This window comes from Dromiciops gliroides, chromosome 3 (genome assembly GCF_019393635.1).
Source record: "Dromiciops gliroides isolate mDroGli1 chromosome 3, mDroGli1.pri, whole genome shotgun sequence".
NCBI classification, from domain to species: Eukaryota; Metazoa; Chordata; class Mammalia; order Microbiotheria; family Microbiotheriidae; genus Dromiciops; species Dromiciops gliroides.
Window position 1 is genome coordinate 669,569,256 of NC_057863.1, and position 17,551 is coordinate 669,586,806.

The 17,551-nt window shown below is 51.2% G+C and overlaps 2 protein-coding genes across 2 annotated transcripts in view; one reads left to right on the plus strand and one right to left on the minus strand.

The window, feature by feature from the left end:
* The window catches only part of LOC122746409 (zinc finger protein 850-like), a 42,804-nt gene extending 29,394 nt beyond the window's left edge, over positions 1 to 13,410 (minus strand). Inside the window, exons 1-5 of the mRNA XM_043991987.1 lie at positions 13,073 to 13,410; positions 11,838 to 11,914; positions 7,620 to 7,708; positions 4,298 to 4,424; positions 3,627 to 3,725 (exon numbers count right to left, since the gene is read on the minus strand). Of these exons, the coding sequence (XP_043847922.1) occupies positions 3,627 to 3,725; positions 4,298 to 4,424; positions 7,620 to 7,708; positions 11,838 to 11,914; positions 13,073 to 13,185 (505 nt within the window). The 5' untranslated portion in view covers positions 13,186 to 13,410. The remainder of the gene's footprint in view (positions 1 to 3,626; positions 3,726 to 4,297; positions 4,425 to 7,619; positions 7,709 to 11,837; positions 11,915 to 13,072) is intronic.
* Positions 13,411 to 15,458: 2,048 nt separating this feature from the next.
* LOC122746408 (zinc finger protein 420-like) overlaps positions 15,459 to 17,551 on the plus strand; it is a 29,801-nt gene continuing 27,708 nt past the window's right edge. The window contains 1 exon segment of the mRNA XM_043991986.1: positions 15,459 to 15,986. Coding sequence (XP_043847921.1) covers positions 15,951 to 15,986 — 36 coding nt within the window. The 5' untranslated portion in view covers positions 15,459 to 15,950.

Consider the following 17,551-nt stretch of genomic DNA (forward strand, 5'->3'; position numbering starts at 1 on the left):
ATAGAACTCAATAACAATCCAGTATCTGATAAAAACATAAGTTCCTTAGGGGGAAATTCTCTCTTTGATAAAAACCACTGGGAGAACTAGAAAGTTGTCTGGCAGAAATTAGGGGTGTAGATCAACACCTTATGCCACCCTCCCCAGTACTTTCTAAATGGATATGTGACTTTAATATGAAAGATTCTACCATAACATAGACCTCTCATAGCTATGGGCAAGAATGTATTCTTGGCCAAACAAGAGACAGAGGCAATCACCAAAGATAAAATAGATAACTTTGACTACAGGAAACTGAAAAGCCTTTGCATGAACAACATGACTACATCTAGGATAAGCCAGGAAGTGGTCTAATGGGGGGAAAAAAATCTGTGTATCAAATTTCTCTGATAAAGATTTAGATCAAAAAATATAAACAATGAACAGAAAGACCAATCGACATGCACAACAAATGTGTTTGAAGGATATGAACAAACAGTTCTCAAAAGAAAAACCATAAAATATTCACAACCACATGAAAGGTTGCTCCAAATCACCAATAATATGAGAAATAAAACCCCAAACCACCCTAAGGTTTCATCTTGCATCCTGCAAATTGGCAAAAATGACCAAAGATGGTGACAATCAGATGGGGAGGTTGTGAGAAGCTAGGCAATAAAACAAGAGACAAAATGGTTTCCAGAGAAGAGAATCTGTTTTGACAGACACTAAGGATTCTAATTAGGGGAGGGCATTTCAAGCCCTGGGGACAATGCAATGCCATGTATGGGGAATAGATGCTACACCATTCTACCAGACCAGAGAGGAAGTGATCAGAGATCAGACTGGGCACCTAAGGGGAAAACAGATTGGGGAAGGCTTGACATTTGAGTTCAAGGATCTCATGTTTTATCCTCCAGATCATTGTGACTGAGGACTGCCAGGCTGTAGGGGACCAAAGGGATGTATGTCATGGCTCTCCTACGCACTGGGAAGTTGCTGTGTTAAGTCAGCTTCACGTAGGCAAGGAATGTCAGGCTCTCCGGACCAGAATCAGGAGAGCAAACTTCAGCTACCACAGGTACCAAGGCTGGCAAACTTTCTAACCACGATGCTTCTGTGGCTGGTCACAGCCACGGCAAGCTTGTGAACCTGGGTAACTAGAAGGAGAGAGAGTGTCCGCAAAAGAAAAGAACAAATTCTGGAGAACAGATGGGTTATGGGGGGTAAATAGAATGCATGTTCTTTTGCTTTTACACTTTCTTTCCTGAACATGACAAACTTCAACATTTCCATGTACAAAAAGAAGGCAAAAAGAGAGTTGTATATGAGGCTGTGACCCTGTCATGTATAACTGGGCTCTACAAGTATGGATTAAATGTAACATGATAATACCAACACTGCCCCCTAGTCCGTCAAGGGAATGCTGGCTCCAGGGGGAACATTTATACCATATAAACACTGCAGAACTAGGCTAGGGCTACCAGTGAGGACTTGGTTTATTCATTTGCAGATTGCTGACACTTCAGTGACAAAGAAAATGTTAATCAGTTGGATTAAACATAAAAGTGACAGTGTCCCCTCCTGAATTCCCTCCAGCTACTCTTCGTGTGTTTTTTCCCAGTGTCACTGATGCCCTTTCCTTTCTTTTGGTAACCCAAGCACCACCATCTCCCCACCCCTGTGGTCACAGATAACTGCTGTCACACCCTGGTCCTCTGACAATGTCTGTACAGATGATGCCTCTTGGACAAGTGGACTATGTGGGCAACATAGTGGGTCTTCTGGAGACACAGCTGGACCCGTCACTGACCAGAGTTCATAGGTCTTTCCAAGGCCTTCCCTTTACATCCCTATAGCTGCTCAATGCAGTGTTCCCTTGGCTCTGCATCAGTTCAGGCAAGTCTTCAAAGATTTCTCAAGTCATCCCTTTGTTCCTTGTGATAAAATAATATTACTTTATTCACAAGACATAATTTTTGTAGCCATTCTCCAATTAATGGGCACCACTGTTTCCAGTGTTTCCTTTCTGCATTGCTCTCACCTCCTATGTTTTTGTCCCCAAAATGTTCCCTAGCTTTGGTCTTTGTACTGGGGTTGTCTTGCCCAGTTGGGACAGAAGCTCTTTGAAGCACATTTATTCATTCCTTCATTCACTGGTGGGTGAGCTGTGGAAAGCAGGAATACTGATAGCCCTCTGGTAGGGCTATGAAGTAAATTTCAAATAGATCTGTCTGTGTGTGTGTGTCTATGTACGTATGTATGTATGTATGTATTTTATATATGTGTGTGTATATATATATATATATATATATATGCATGCATACATACATACAGAGAGAGAGAGACTAGGAAAAGTGACTCAACTGTCTGTGTAATTTAAGATTCTAAATGTGGATTCTAATCTGTTCCCCCAGTTTTGGGGAAAACTGACTAAAATCACTGATAAAACGAGTTTAGGTTTTTAAGGGTTTATTGAAAAATAGAAAGAGAAAGATTGAGCACAGAATTCCAACAGCCTGGCATTGCTATCTTTCTTCAAATTTCCTGTGAAGTCCTCTGCCGCCACCACCCCCATCCAGTCAGGAACCCAAAAGCGCAAGCGCTCTCCGCGCAGGCTCTCTTTCCTCCTTCCTGTCTCCTCCCAGAAAATAGGAGGCTCCTCGAGTTGATTGGCTGGTAGCCTTGATAGACAGCACCCATGAGCAAACGTCACTTCCTGACGCCAAGGAAAAGCCACATGGCCTTGCCCTCTGAGGCATTTTCCTCATGGTGGAGCTTTCCTATAGTAAGTCTCCAGTAGGTGGCGCCATTCCAATCATTACACGTCACAGACCCAAACTTCCAATATACAGTATACGTTTAACCTCCATCTTTGTGGTAGCAAAACACTAGAAACCAAGGGGGTGACCGACCATCCATAGGGGAAAGGTCAAAGCCCAGCCTAAGGGGGGGGACAACATGTGAGCGACAGGATGACTTGGGAGGTGATCTCTGAGGAAAGGCAGTAGTTAGCCAAGAGACACGACGAGCAGAGCCACGTGCAAACCAGTCATCTTCCCCCTTGCAGCCTTCACTCCTCCTACCAAAGGCACCCCCCCCACCATCCCCGTCTCTTGGTTTGGAGTCTCAGGATTTTCCAGGACTCTGTCTCGCTCACCCCCACACCCAATCCCTTGCTGTTTCTGCCTCTGTGATGTCTCTTGCGTCTGACTCCACAGGCCAGCCTGACTGGCCTTCCTCACACGACACTCCATTTCCCATCACCTTGCCATTCCCCTGGCTGGCCCACACGCCTAGAATGAACTGCCTCCTTTCCTTTACAATGAAGCTCAAATGCCATTTTTGACATGAGCCCTTCTCGACCCCTCCCAAACTACTCATGTGCACAGATGTGTGTTTATTCACATAAGATGCTATGTTTTTGCATGCCCTTGTCTTTCCTATGTGAATGTATCCTCAGGACCCAGGGCAATGCCTGGCACCAAGGAGCTGCTGATGGACTGAAACTGAAAACTGGGGGCTAAGGCTGGTCTACGCCCCAGGGAAGGCAACAGAGAGAGCTGCCCAAGCATGTCCGCAGGGTCCCAACAACAAGAGGCCATTCCCTGCCGGTGGGCCTGGGCTCCTCGGCATCCCTCACTCACCTGGGCAGTGGCTGTTCCCTGAGTCATCTCCCTTGGGCATCCATGGGCCTTCTCCTCGCTCCAGCTGGTCAATCACCTCTGGCTGGGAAACTACAAGTCCTGTTCATTGGAAATGGGAAAGAGCCACAGAAGGCAGCTCAAAATCGGTCCCAACTCCCTCCTTTCTGAACCAGAGGCCCAGAGGGCGCTGGGGGCACAATGGCGAGGACAAGAAGTATGGGAAAATGTGCCACAGAATGGATTTGGGCTCAGAAAAGAAACGAGTGCACGGGACCGATGGCCTACTAAGAGGACGGGAGCTGGTCACTTCTCCGGGTGGTGCCTTGGGGGAGGGCACAGTGTCCAAGGGTGAATGGGCTACCAGTGGAGCACTGTGGCCCAGGCCCAGGGAAGGACCACAAAACACCTTCGGGTGTCTCTGGCCTGCAGTCCTCAGGCTACAAGCCCCTGCATAGCTCGCTCACTCTCTGGCCCTCCAGGTTTGGTCTTTACAACAAGGCCTCAAAAGTGCCTGCCTTCCAGCTGCAAACCCAGGAGCCTGTGTGGTTTTCTCTTGGGCACAAAAGAATTAATAACCAATGATGAACCTCTTATTTCTCTGGGCCAAATAACAAATTACTTGATGGGGAGGTGGCACAGACAGAGCCGGGGTCCCCAAGGAGCCCCCTTACCCAGGCACACCAGGTTGCAGTAGTTCTCCAGCATCACCTCCCGGTACAGCTCCTTCTGGGAAGGGCCCAGGCGCCTCCACTCTTCCCAGGTGAAGTCCACGGCCACGTCCTGGAATGTCACTGACTCCTGAAAGAACACAGGCATTTGTTCCCCTGACAGACTTAGGAGGGATTATGGGAGGGGTTCTCACTCCATTCAGTAAGTTCTTACTGTGTGCCTTGCACTGTGTTAACCACCGGGGTGACAAGGACACAGCCCCTACCTTAAGGAGATCCCCCTGGAATGGGGCAGACCACATGCAAACCACTACATCCAGACAAGATAGAGACAGTGGAAGTGGAGGTAATCTCAGAGGGGAGGCATTCAGTGTTAAGGCGGAGGGGAAATTGGGGTAGGAAAGCCTCCTACAAAACTGAGAATGGGAACTGAGCTAAGTGCTGAAGAAAGCCCGGGAAGCCAGAAAATGGAAGGAAAGAGCTCCAGGAATAGAGTTGGGAGACAGCGAGGGGGCCCAAGACCCCCAAAGTGAGTGGGCAAGGCCAAGGAGAGGTCAGAGAGGCAGGAGGAAGCAGCCTCCTTAAAGAGAAGAAAAGGGGACCGGCGCTGTACAAAGCTGCAGAGAAGTTCAGGCTGAGGGGCCCCTGGCACACACAGTTGGAAATACCCACTAGGCAACAGTGGAGCTTAGCAGAAAAGAAGCAGACCTACAGATGTGGGCATCGTCTGCATGAAGGTCACCGCCAGAGTGGTTCTGGGGAGACCGTGCTGATGCTGGGGCCAGCCGCTCGGCTTCCCTCAGCTCTAAACTGAGGCTAAGAAGAGGATAATCTAGAGGTGGCTGCTTTCTTCTTTAAGGACAGTCACATGTCGGTTTAACCTCCCAGCCAATGCCTCCATGCCAAGGTCTGGGACGCTCGAGGTGGACCAGGTTTCTGTCTGAGATGGGAGACCCATTGTCTTTGCCATTGCTTTTTCTTTTTTCATGGGGTCAGGAAAGGCCGTTTGAGCACCAAATGGGGACCGGTGAAGTGCTTTTGTAAATTTGTAAGATGCTTGTTTGGTGAATCTGCAAGACTCAATACTGGGGAAAACTGACTGCTCTGAGATGTTTTTCTGAGGCACTGCTGATGTCTCCCAGAGCCCCCAAGGGACTGTTCTGAACTGGGGACAAGAATCCTGTCCAGCGAACTCCTGTCTATTGGCTTGAGACATAAGAGAGGAGGGAAGAGGTTACGGGGCCTGGGCACATGCCCAGATCTCCTAAGATGGAGGCACTAGAGGCTGCGCAAACACTCAGATGTTCCACATGGCCTGCCACGTGGGAGGAAGTACCTTGGAAGGAGCTGTATGGCCCCACATTAGCTGGCTACATAGCCAGGACTGACGACCCATTTATCTACCTGACTGAGGCAGAGTAAAGGCCCTGGAAACTTGAAGCCAAGGATTCCAGGCTGGATGATGCCGCCAGCCCAGAAGGGAGGCTCCAAGAAGCCCAGGTCCTGAGGCAAAGCCCAGGGAGGCACCTTGGACTTGGAATTTGGTGGGACATACTGGGCAGAACCTCCCCAGAAACTGAGGGGCATAGAGGATGGTGTCCTCCGGGCATCGTGGGAGAATGTGTATTTGTTCTAGTTATAACTTTGAAATATTCCTCTGACTGTTAAGGGATAGATGGACCTGGTGTGCCAATACTCCTAACACTGGGGGAACACAGTGGATGGGGGCTTGAGCTAATGGGAGAGAGGAGAAAGGTCTCCCTTCCCCCAACTCCCAAACGGAACCAGAACCTGGGAAAGGGGCAAAATGTAACCCATTTGACCTTCAGGCAACAGGGAACAGAGAACCCATTACACATGAATTTAATGAAATATGTCTGTGAGGTCAAACTAATGACTGAATTACAGAGAAGCATGGGAAGATGTGCATAAACCGATGCAGAGCGAAGTGAGCAGAGCCAACAGAACACACAGCATGACGACAATAGTGCAAACAGAAAGTACAAGACAATAAACAACTGAATCCAGTGTCATTACAATAATCAAGCCTGGCCCCAGACAAGAACCAAAAAGGCATTTCCTTCTTTACAAAGACACCTCAAACTAGTTGTCTCACAGGCATCTGAAACCCAGCACGTCCAGCACAGAACTCATTTTCTTTCTCCAGAACTTCTCCCCCCCCCCCACCTATTTCCCTATTACTGTGGAGGGTAACCCCTTCCTCTCAGTCCCTCCCCAACCCCTCCCCACCAAAGCCAAGCTACTGCCAAGGCTTCTCACCTCCACCTCTACAGCATCCTGCGGCCGCCCTCATCACCTCTCCAATAGCCCCTCCTCCCCTCTGACCCTGCCCCACCTGGTGCATCCCCTCATGCCGTCATCCTCTGTTCTGCTGCCAATGTGATCTTTTTTGAGTTTAACTCTGACCCTATCACTCTTCTACTCGATCACCAAGGGGAAATCAATGTGAGCAGTGGGGAGGGGTTCTCTTTCTTCATCATCACCAGCCACAAATGCTGACCCTTGAGTACAAAGCGCTCAAAATCACCATCTGAGGAAGCAGCTTCTGTGGAGAAGGGGCCCACAGCCCCACCAAACCCTAACCATTTCCAGAGAGCAGGAAAGCCCGCTGAGCCAAAGCATCAGGGCACATTAGAGACTTGAGGAGCTCCCCTCAGACCCTGATGGAGACAGCTCTGAGCCTAAGAGCCTTGGCAAGGGCCAGACTTCCAGCCCAGTGGCCTCAGCCAAGCTGCTGGGAGACAGCCCCTGGCCTGGGAAGATGCATGCTGAGGGTGAACCACTCCTACAAGGGCTGCAGTCAAAGCTACTGAAGACCTAGAAAGGAATGTTCTAGACGGTAAAGTCCTTGGCCCTGTCCAATGGTTCCACATTAGAAACTGGCATCCCTTTTCAGTGGAGATGACATCTGCTTTGCAGCTTCCCCCAGAGGCCCAGGGGACCTTTGCCTCTAATTTGTGGCTGAAACCTTCCCAGGGTGTCATCTCCCCCATCAGAATGGGAACTCCCAGGGAAGAGGGGCAGGCGAACTGTTCTATCTCTGCCCCCAGGGCTGGGCAGACACTGAGCATTTAATCAGTGCTTCATTCTTTCAATCCTGTGACCTCCAGGATCAAACAGGGCTTTGGCTTTTAAACAGCCTTTTTACACTTCACTCCCTGTATGGATTCTACTAGCCAGTCACACCAGCCTCCTAGGATGCCCTCACTGCCACCTCCTGGCATCTCAGATCAGACCCCACCTTCTACAAGAGGCCTTTCCCAGTCCTTCTCAGGGCACTCCCTGAAAAAAAGTACCCAGTTACCTTGTATCTATCTTGTACGCACATTGTTGTTTGCATGTTGTCTCTTCTATCACAATGTAACCAAAATGTGGATGGTAGCACTTTCTGTACTATCAAAGAATTAGAAACAAAGTAGATGGACACTGATTAAGGAATGGCTAAACAAATTGTGGTATACTTATTTACTTTTTTTTTTTTTTTGCGGAGCAATGAGGGTTAAGTGACTTGCCCAGGGTCACATATCTAGTAGTGTCAAGTGTCTGAGGCAGGATTTGAACTCAGGTCCTCCTGAATCCAGGGCCGGTGCTTTATCCACTGTGTCACCTAGCTGCCCCTTGGTATATTTATTTAATGTAAAATTACTGTGTTGTACAGAAAGCTAGGAAACAATTTTTACAGCCAGTGTTTCTGATAAAAGCCTCCTTTTGAAAATATATACAGGGGGTGGCTAGATGGCGCAGTGGATAAAACACCGGCCCTGGATTCAGGAGTTCCTGAGTTCAAATCTGGCCTCAGACACTTGACACTTACTAGCTGTGTGACCTTGGGCAAGTCACTTAACCCCCATTGCCCCACAAAAAAAAATTTATATATATGTATATATATGTATATATATATATATATATACATATATATATATATATATACAGAACTAAATTTATATTGAAAGTCATTTCCCAATTGAGAAATGGTCAAAGGATACAAACAGGCAGTTTTCAGATGAAGAAATCAAAGCTATCTATTGCCATATGAAAAAATGTTCTAAATCACTACTGATTAGAGAAATGCAAATTAAAACAACTCTGAGGTACCACCTCACCCCTATCAGATTGGCTAATATGGCAAAAAAGGAAAATAACAAATGTTGGAGAAGCTGTGGAAAAAAATGGAACACTAATGTATTGTTGGTGGAGCTGAATCAACCATTCTGGAGAGCAATTTGGAACTATGTCCAAAGGGCTTTGAAGCTGTGCATACCCTTTGACCCAGCAATACCACTATTAGGTCTTTATCCCACTCAGAAACCAGACTGAAATGAATGGAGATGAGGAAGCAGAGGCTCTCCCAGGAGTTTGGCTGTGATGCCTTTAGGAGACAGCAGAGACAATGGAGTTTTAAGCATGAGAGAGACCTGGGCTTATGTGCAGGTGATGGGGAAGATGCCACCAGGTGAGGAGAGACAGACAACAGAGAGTAGTGAAATGACTGAGTGTAAGTTTCTGCAAGAGATAAGAGGGTTTAGATCAAGGGTACAAGGAAAGTAGATAAGAAAGAGCTGCTTCTGGGATGACACCAAGTAAAGAAGATGAGAGTTTGGGCAGGGAAGATAAAGATGATGGGATCTGAAATACAGAAGTGGGAAGAAGAGACAGCTCCTCATGCAGATACTTTGTTTCTGGTTGCATCCGTCAGTAAGCATTTCTTAAAAGCCTACATTGTGTCTAGGATTGTGCTAGGTCCTGGGAATTCAGAGACAAGAAGAGCTCAATCTAATGGGGAGATAATATGCAAACAATACAAACAGGATAATTGGGAAATAATCGAAAAGGAAAGCACTAGAATTAAGGGGAACTGAGAAAGGCTTCCTGTAGAAGGTAGGATTTTATTTGAAACTTGAAGGAAGCCAGAAAAGCCAGGAGGCAGAGAGGCATTTGAGGCATGGAGGACAGAGAGAATGCCCAGAGCTAAGAGATGGAGGGTCTTGTTCCTGAAACAACCAGGAAGCCAGGGTCACTGGATCAAAGAGTACACGTCAGGGAGCAAGGTGTAAGAAGACTGGAAAGGTAAGGGGGCCAGGTTAGGAAGGGATTTCTCTGAATGCCCAACAGAGCATTTTGTATATGTTCTTGGAGGCAATAGGGAGCCACAGGAGTCAGTGATATGGTCAGATCTGCACTTTAGGAAGATCACCTTAGTAGCTGAATGGACGATGAACTGGAGTGGGGAGAGACCTGAAGCAGTCAGACCCACCAGCACCTGCTGCCATAGTTCAAGCAAGAAGTGATGAGGAACTGCACCAAGGTCAGGGGAGTGTGAGAAAAGAGAAGGGGACATATTAGAGAGATGCTGCAGAGGTGAAATGGACCTGAGATGTAGTAGAGGTGAAATGAACCAGAGAAACTGCAGAGATGAAATGGACCAGAGATGCTGCAGAGGAGAAATGGACCAGAGATGCTGCAGAGGTGAAATGGACCAGAAATGCTGCAGAGGTGAAATGGACCAGAGATGTAGCAAAGGTGAAATGGACAGGTAGAGAGAGAGAGAGAAAGTGAGGAGTCTAGGATGACTCCTAGGCTGGGAGCCTGAGGGCCCAGGAGGAGGGGGGTCCCCTCAACAGGGATTGGGAAGTGTTAGAATATTTTTAAATTGACTAGCCAAATTTCCACAGAAGGTAGGAGGGAGGAGAGTTTGGGGAGAAAGATCATGGGTTCTGTTTTGGGAATGTTTAAGATGTCTCCTGGGCATCCAGCTTCTGATGTCTGAAAAGCAACTGGAGATTGGAGGTCAGCAGAGATCTTAAATCCATGGAGGTTGAGATGATCAACTGAAGCACTATGGAGGGAGAAGAGAAGAATGCCCAAGACAGGCCTGAGGAACACCCACAGTTAGAGGGGTGATCTGGAGGAGGATCCTGCAGAGGAGACAGGAGTGCTCAGCTCGGCAGGAGGAGAAGCAGAAGGGAATGGGTGTCCTGGAAACCCCGAGAGAATTATCAGGGAGCATGACCAGCAGTGTCAGGCAGCAAAGAGGCCAAGGAGAGTGAGGACTGAGAAAAGGCCACTTCAGTGGAAGGATGAAGTTTGAAGCCCAGTCGTAAGAGGTCAGGGAGAGATCGAGAGGAGAGAACGTGGAGGCACCAACTGCAGACAGCCTGCCTTTGGGAAGACCCACTGCACAGGGCAGAAGAGCTACAGGATGCCAGCAGGGATGGAAGGATCAGGACGGAGGAGACACGGGGGTGTGTGGGGAGCTGGGAAGGAGCCGGGGCAGCAGGACCTGGGAGATGAGGAGCATGAGTTAAGTTTTTGCAGCCTGAGGTTTCCAAGAGCCAGGGAGTCCAACAGTGAAAAGTCACTGAGTTGTTGGGAGCCCTGAGAGCTAGGCTAAGGGTAGAGTCAGGGCTGTGTGGCTTCCTCTGGGCGTTTAGCTGGGGGTGGGGAAGAGAAGAAACCCTAGGGCAGGTTGTGCCAAGGGCTGACAGGTAACAGAACATGCAGGATGGCAGGGATTCGAAAGCAGAGAAGACCCTGTCAAGTTGACTGCTTCACTCTAGCAGCTCGACCTCAGTGGGCAGAGCCAAGAGCTCTTCCCCAAACCTGTCCCTGCGGCCTCCCTCCGGGCCTGGTGCCAGGGGCCCACCTCACCACCCCTTCGTCCTTTCCAGCTCCCGACCCTGAGGGGTCTCAGCTCCTGGAAGGGAGCGGTCTTTCTTTTTTGTATTTGGAGCCCCAGCACTTAGCACAGGGCCTGGCACAGATTTTCTGACGAAATTAGAAAACCACCCTAAGCAGATGTCAGACTGTTATACTGAATTTTAATAAGACATGTGAATTTTAAAATTCCAAGTCATTCTTAGGTAAGTTTGTAGCATTTATCCTCCTGAAGCTGCGAAAGCTTCCAGCAGCACTCACACTTTTGGGACACCCCGCACACTTCAGTGGGTCTTGGCTCAGAAGAGGCAGAGCTCAGGGACCCTGAGAAAAGCAGCATTTTCTCAGCCTGGAGTCCTGGCTCAAGCCCATACATGGGGCAAATCACTGCCCAGGCCCATCTCAGTCTCCTCATCTGCAAAATGGGAGTGCCCACGCAGGGGCTGTGTATCAAGTACAAAAGGACAAGCCAGACGTCTTTTCCATCCTGTGAAACCATTCAAGTTCAGGACTGCACAAAGAGGAGCCACAAACTGAGTGACAGAGTCCTGTGGTACAGGCTAGCGGGCAGCCCTGCCCAGAGGGCATCTCCCAGGGAGGCAGCCCTCTGGGGGCATGGTCAGGTGTCTGTGCCACCAGACTCGGCAGCAAGGCACCAAATGCCCAAAATCCTACCTCAGACGCCTCCACCCCTCATCCATAACAGGGGGGGTCACAATAACCTGCCTCCCAGGAGGGTGGTGAGGAGGGAGTGCTGCAGCAATGCCAACAGACAGGAACACATCCTCTGGAGATCCTGTTTTCACTCTTACAGAACGAGTGGGTTGGGAGGGAAGCTCCATCCAAGAAAGGTCTAAGCCCCACTCACCTGGCAGGCCCTGGGAGTCAGGCACACGGGGGCCATTCTCTCTCCTTGGGGAAGAGTGGTGTTCTCCCGGGGCACAGCTGGGAAGAAAAGAGATCTATGAGGGGGGCCCCCGGCTGGGTCCCCCGGCCTCATGCCCACAGGCCCCTCCAGCCTCCCCAGGGGTACATGGGGGTCTGTGCTGCCTCCAGCTCGGCAAACATTTCTTAGGCTCTTCTCCATAAAAAGCCACGGGCGCGAAGGGGAGGCTAGGTGGCGCAGTGGATAAAGCACCGGCCCTGGATTCAGGAGTACCTGAGTTCAAATCTGCCTCAGACACTTGACACTTACTAGCTGTGACCCTGGGCAAGTCACTTAACCCCCATTGCCCCACCCAAAAAAAAAAAAAGCCACGGGCCCTGGCAAAGGCAAAAGGGAAGAAGCAGAACGTAAAGAGATATGGAAATCATTCCAATGGGCAGGGGAAGAACTCGGAACCAAGCCTGGAAGGAGTATGAAACATGGGGGACCGGGAAGACCCGGGTTCAAATCCAGCTTACGACACTCGCCAGGCAAGCCGCCTCCTCCCCCCTCTGCCCCAGCGTCCTCCCCGGTAAACGGGGGCTTATGGCACCTGCTCCCAAAGTTGGGGCGAAGATCCAATGAGCAGCCTCTGACCCAGTGAGTGCTACCCAAGTGCCAGGGGGCCCCATAATGGGGGGGCCGGGGAGGGGGGGTCATCCCCAATAAAGGTCACAGGACCCACACAGGGAAAGAGAACATCGAGGTCAAGGAGCCTGGGGGCCGGGAGGGGCTGGGGAGGTCACCCAGGCGGGGGAGGGGGCGGGAGACGTCTCCCAGCCCAAAAGGAGGAGGAGCCACAGCAGGCGCAGGAGCCCGGCGGGGAGGGGGGCCTCACCGCGCCCCCTCCCTGGAGACCCCTCCCCTCCCCACCCCGAGAGGACCAATGGACACGCCCGATAATACGGGAGGGGCGCCTGGTGGGCGAGGCAGGGAGGTCCCCGGCGCATGCGCCTCGATGGCAGCATCTCCTTCCCCCCCCCCCATGTCCCCCTACTCCTCGACTCCAGGGCTTTGCGTCCGTCCTCCCGCCCCGCCCGGCTAAGTTTCTGGCTCCCCCCTCACCCTGGGTTGGGGTGCAAGCCCCGGCCTACGCGACAGCGACGGAACACTTGGGTCAAACTGGGGCGGCCCCGACACCTAAAACGTGAAGCGCAGCGAAAGCGGAAATGACGCACTAGGTGGCTGCTGCCTTCTTCCTCTCGGCTCCATGGCGATTGAGTTGGTCGCCGAGTAGCATCCTGGGAAACGTAGTCTCAGACTGGGCCGCAGGTCCTTGTGCACTTGTCATTAGCCGGCAGGAGCTGCGCCCCCTGGGAGCCGTCTCTTGTTCTGGCCGGGTCACCTGTGGGACCGCATGAACCCCAGGACCCTTCCTAGAAACTTGAGGCGGTCCAATAGATAGAGCAGGGACTTGGGTTCAGATCCGGCCTCAGACACTTTTTGACCCTGGGCAGGTCGCTCAAGCCTCTGGCTCAGTTTCCTGCGCTATAAAACAATGAGAGCATATTTGTAAAGCACTAACCCTGACACTGGATAAATAAATGCCAGTTGTTGTTATCATCGGGTAGCTGGTGATGCATGTGGATGGAGTGCTGGGCTTGGAGTCAGGAAGACACTTCTTCCTGAGTTCAAATCCAGCCTCAGACACTTGCTAGCTGGGTGACCCTGGGCAGGTCACTTCACCCTATTTGCCTCGGGTTCCTCATCTGAAAAAGGAGCTGGAGAAGGAAGTGGCAAACCGCTCCAGCATCCTTGCCAAAAAGACCCCAAATGAGGCATGGCACATAAAAAGTCCTGAGACATTGTTTCTGGGTAATTAATCATGTCATTAATCCTGCTAGCAATAATCAATAAAAGGGGTCAGTGACACTCAAATGTCAGACCCTAGCATGACCTGTCAACAGGCAATCACAAATGCTCTCGAAATCCAGAAAAAAAAGAACTGTGGTATCTAGATGCAGATTGAACCATACTCGTCCCATTTAAAATTTTTTTCTCTTTTGAGGTTTTTGCTCTGATTCTTCTTTCACAGTATGACTAATGCAGAAATATGTTTAATGTGATTGTACATCTATAACCTATATCAGATTGCTGCTGTCTTGGGGAGGGGGGAGAAAAATTTGAAACTGAAATCTTATAAAAACAAATGTTGAAAACTATCTCTACATGTAACTGGAAAATAATAAAATACTTTTATGAAAAAAAAAATGTCACCTCCATCTACCCCTTTCTCTGACACTGCCACCCTTCTGGTGCACCTCACCTGGGCTGTGGCAATATCTGCCAGAGCATCTGCCTGCCTCAATTCTCTGCCATCTTCTAACCAGCTACTAAAGTGATTTTCCTAATGCCCAGGTCTGGTCATGTGATTCCCTACCCTATAAACTCCTCTGGCTCCCTATTGTCTCCAGGAGCAAATAGAAACCCTTTTGGCATTCAAAGCCTTTCCTGATCTGGCCCCTTCCCTGCATCCTACTCCCTCCCACAAAAAGAGTCCGCTGCAATCACGACACTGGCCTGGCTGTTGCATGCTCCATCTCTCACCTGAAGACATTTTCTCTGGCTCTCCTCCCATCCCTGGAACCCTCTCCCTCCTCCGATCTCACTACTGACCTCCCTGGCTTCAAGTCCCAGCTCCAATCCGACCTGTGTGTGGGTCAAGAAGCCATAGTTAGAACCTAACAGGGGACAACTGTTTGGTTTAAGGTTGGGAAAGGAGTACAAGGCTCTGTATGGCCACCACTTATGTCTCGGGCTCAACGATCTCTGCGGGCTCTCTTGCCCGCTTCGTCACCGTTATGGTTGGGCCGTGAGAGGCGGACTATAGGGAGAGCTGAGCGCCGCAGAACCGCTGCTTCTGAAGGGTGGGGCTGGAGAACTTTGGGGAGTCCCTTGGACAGCAAAGAGCTCGTCAGTCAAAGCTTAAAGGAAGGCGCTTTGGTCCAGCGTCCCGGAGATGGAAGGCAGAAGGGCCCTGGGGTCCCAGAGAATCCGGCCTCCTCGCGGAAGCCCCACCCCACCCCCACCCCTTGATGCCGGAGCGAATTCTCTTCCATTTCCTCGGTGCTTTGTCTGTCCGTGGCTCCGAAGCTAGACCTGGAGCTCGGGGAGCGGGGACTGCCTCGTGGATGGATCCCGGGGGCTTAATCGGCGCTTACTGAATGAATGGATAAGGGCTTAATAAATGCCGCGCACTGCACGGGGCTGCCGCCAGATGCGGGGGGCACCGCGGATCTTTGGGGCCCCTCGCTTCGGGGTTGGCACGGACAGCATTGGACTAGGTAAGGACCGGGGGCTGAGCGCCACCCAAGGCCCCCGGGCTACGGGCAAAGACGCGGGGCTCCCGGGCCTGCGCAGTCGCCGTCCCGGCCCCATGCCTACATTTCCCGGAAGCCCTTGCGGATGCGTCCGGGCAGGGTTTCGTCACATTCGCCCCGGCCAGCTCGGCAAGCGCTTGTGGCTGCTTCCGCTCCACTGGCGCGGAGCTCCGTATCCCCGCGTCTAGGGCGGGGTGACTCGGGGCCGGGGCCGGAAGGGGAGGGCGGACAGAGAAGACCCAAGGCCCGGTTCGCCCGGCGCCATTCTGGGGAGGGACCTGGAGAAGAGGAGCCGCGCTTCGTCCCGCCTCCCCGCACTCATTGGTCAGGCCGGGGATGGGGAGGTCTGTGACCAATCAAATATCACCTTGAGGACCTGCTTGTTCGAGGCGCTGAACGAATCGCCTCTCAGCCTGCCTAGTCTCGCTCTTGCCCCTCCCCTCCCCGCACGCCTGCTCCAGGATGCAGGCTCCCATTGGACAGCTCCCGGGGGTGGGATCAGGGCTGAGCCCGCCTCTCTGTCGGGTTTGGGCCCGTGCAGCGCGAGCGCTAGGTCTGCGGCGCGGCCGCCTGGCTCCCAGCTGCCAAGGTCAGTGCTCCGACCTTGGTCTCCCCGGCTCCGGGGCTCTCGGGCCTTCCCGGGGCAGGGGCGGAGGCGGGGCGGCCGCTCTCAGGCTTCCCCTCCCCCCGAGAAGACGAGGAGGAAGAGGCGGCGGCGGCGGCGGCGGCGGCAGCGATGGGCCCGGGGACCCTGCAGGCCGGGGCCAGCCAGGTGAGGGGCGGGCCCTTTGGGCCCGGAGCGGGCGCAGGCCCCTTTCCCCCGGCTCTCTCTCATTTTACAGAAGAGGAAGCCGAGGCCCAGAGCGAAAAGGGCCCGGGGAGCAGAGCGGCCTTACAGTAAGCAGCGGGGCCAAGACTGGAACCCAGGTCCTTACACTGTGGTGCCCCAGGTGCAGCCCCCCCCCAACCCTCCCCGCTCGGTTAGGGCCCCCCCTTCCCGAAGAGAATCCTCCGGCCTAGGTCAGTGCCCCCTCCCCCATCAGAGAATCCGGTCAGTGTCAAAACCCCCCCCCGCCCCCATTCATTTGTTTACGTGCCCACATCTATTGGATGAGGAGCTTTTCGTTCTAAGGGAAACGAGTGTAATAACGTGTCAGAAGTCAGTTGGGGAGAATATAGCCGACTCCACTCTGGTCCTCATGGTTGTTATTTTCATTCATTCATTTTTTTGGTCTGTTTTTTTGAGGCAATTGTAGTTAAATGACTTGCCCAGGGTCACACAGCTAGTAAGTGTTAAGTGAGGTCGGATTTGAACTCAGGTCCTCCTGACTCCAGGGCCGGTGCTTTATCACTGCCCTCTCATGGTTGTTATTACAGTTTCCTTCCTGCGTGATGCTCTTTGTCAGCTTTGTGGGGGCGGGCGGCTCTGCATTGGTACCTGCTTCTTTCTTCCCTGTCTATTTACATTTGCAAGACAAAATTCTCTTTGAATAGTTTCCGGAACCCCTCCTCTTCCCTTTATCTCAGACAAAGCCTGTGGCCTAGTAAATGGTGATTAATTCATTGACCTTTCCTTTGGTCCGTGCTCAGTAACATTTTTTCTTTTGTAATCGGTTTGATTACCAAATCGTTTCCTTTTGAAAGAAGTATACCCTTTAATGCCCATGTACCCTACCCATCTCTGTGGGTAAGGGAAGTCAGGAGGACTGTCATCTGTGTGATTGTGAGACACAGCTGGTGCTGTGTCACACTCTTAAGGTCTGCCTGGCTCCTTTGTTGGCTTATTTGTGCAGTGGCCAGTGAGAACCCTGAGTCTTGCAACAAATACCGGCAAATACTTGCAGCACACTTGGATTGACAAAGTACCCATCCACACAAGTGGCTGGTAGTTTGAGTCATGGTTATTCCTGTTTTATAGATGAGGGTACTGAGGTTTGGGAGAGAAAGTGACTTCCCAGTCAGTAGTGAAACATCCTTTGCCCCATCATTGTTATACTTTTATCATTATTACCTATGGGTTTTTTTGTTTTTGTGGGGCAATGGGGGTTAAGTGACTTGCCCAGGGTTACACAGCTGGTAAGTGTCAAGTGTCCAAGGCCAGATTTGAACTAAGGTACTCCTGAATCCAGGGCTGGTGCTTTATCCACTGCGCCACCTAGCCGTCCCCTAGGCTTTTTTTTAGTAGTCTTTTCTCCATCTCTGATGAAACTCTCCCTTGTATCACAGAAAACTTCAGCAAAATAAATGAACAAGCTCTGCAAAAGACTGGCCACCTTACTTCACCTGGGGGGACTGCCTTTCAGGCTTGTTTTCATTTATATAATTGTAGTCACTGCA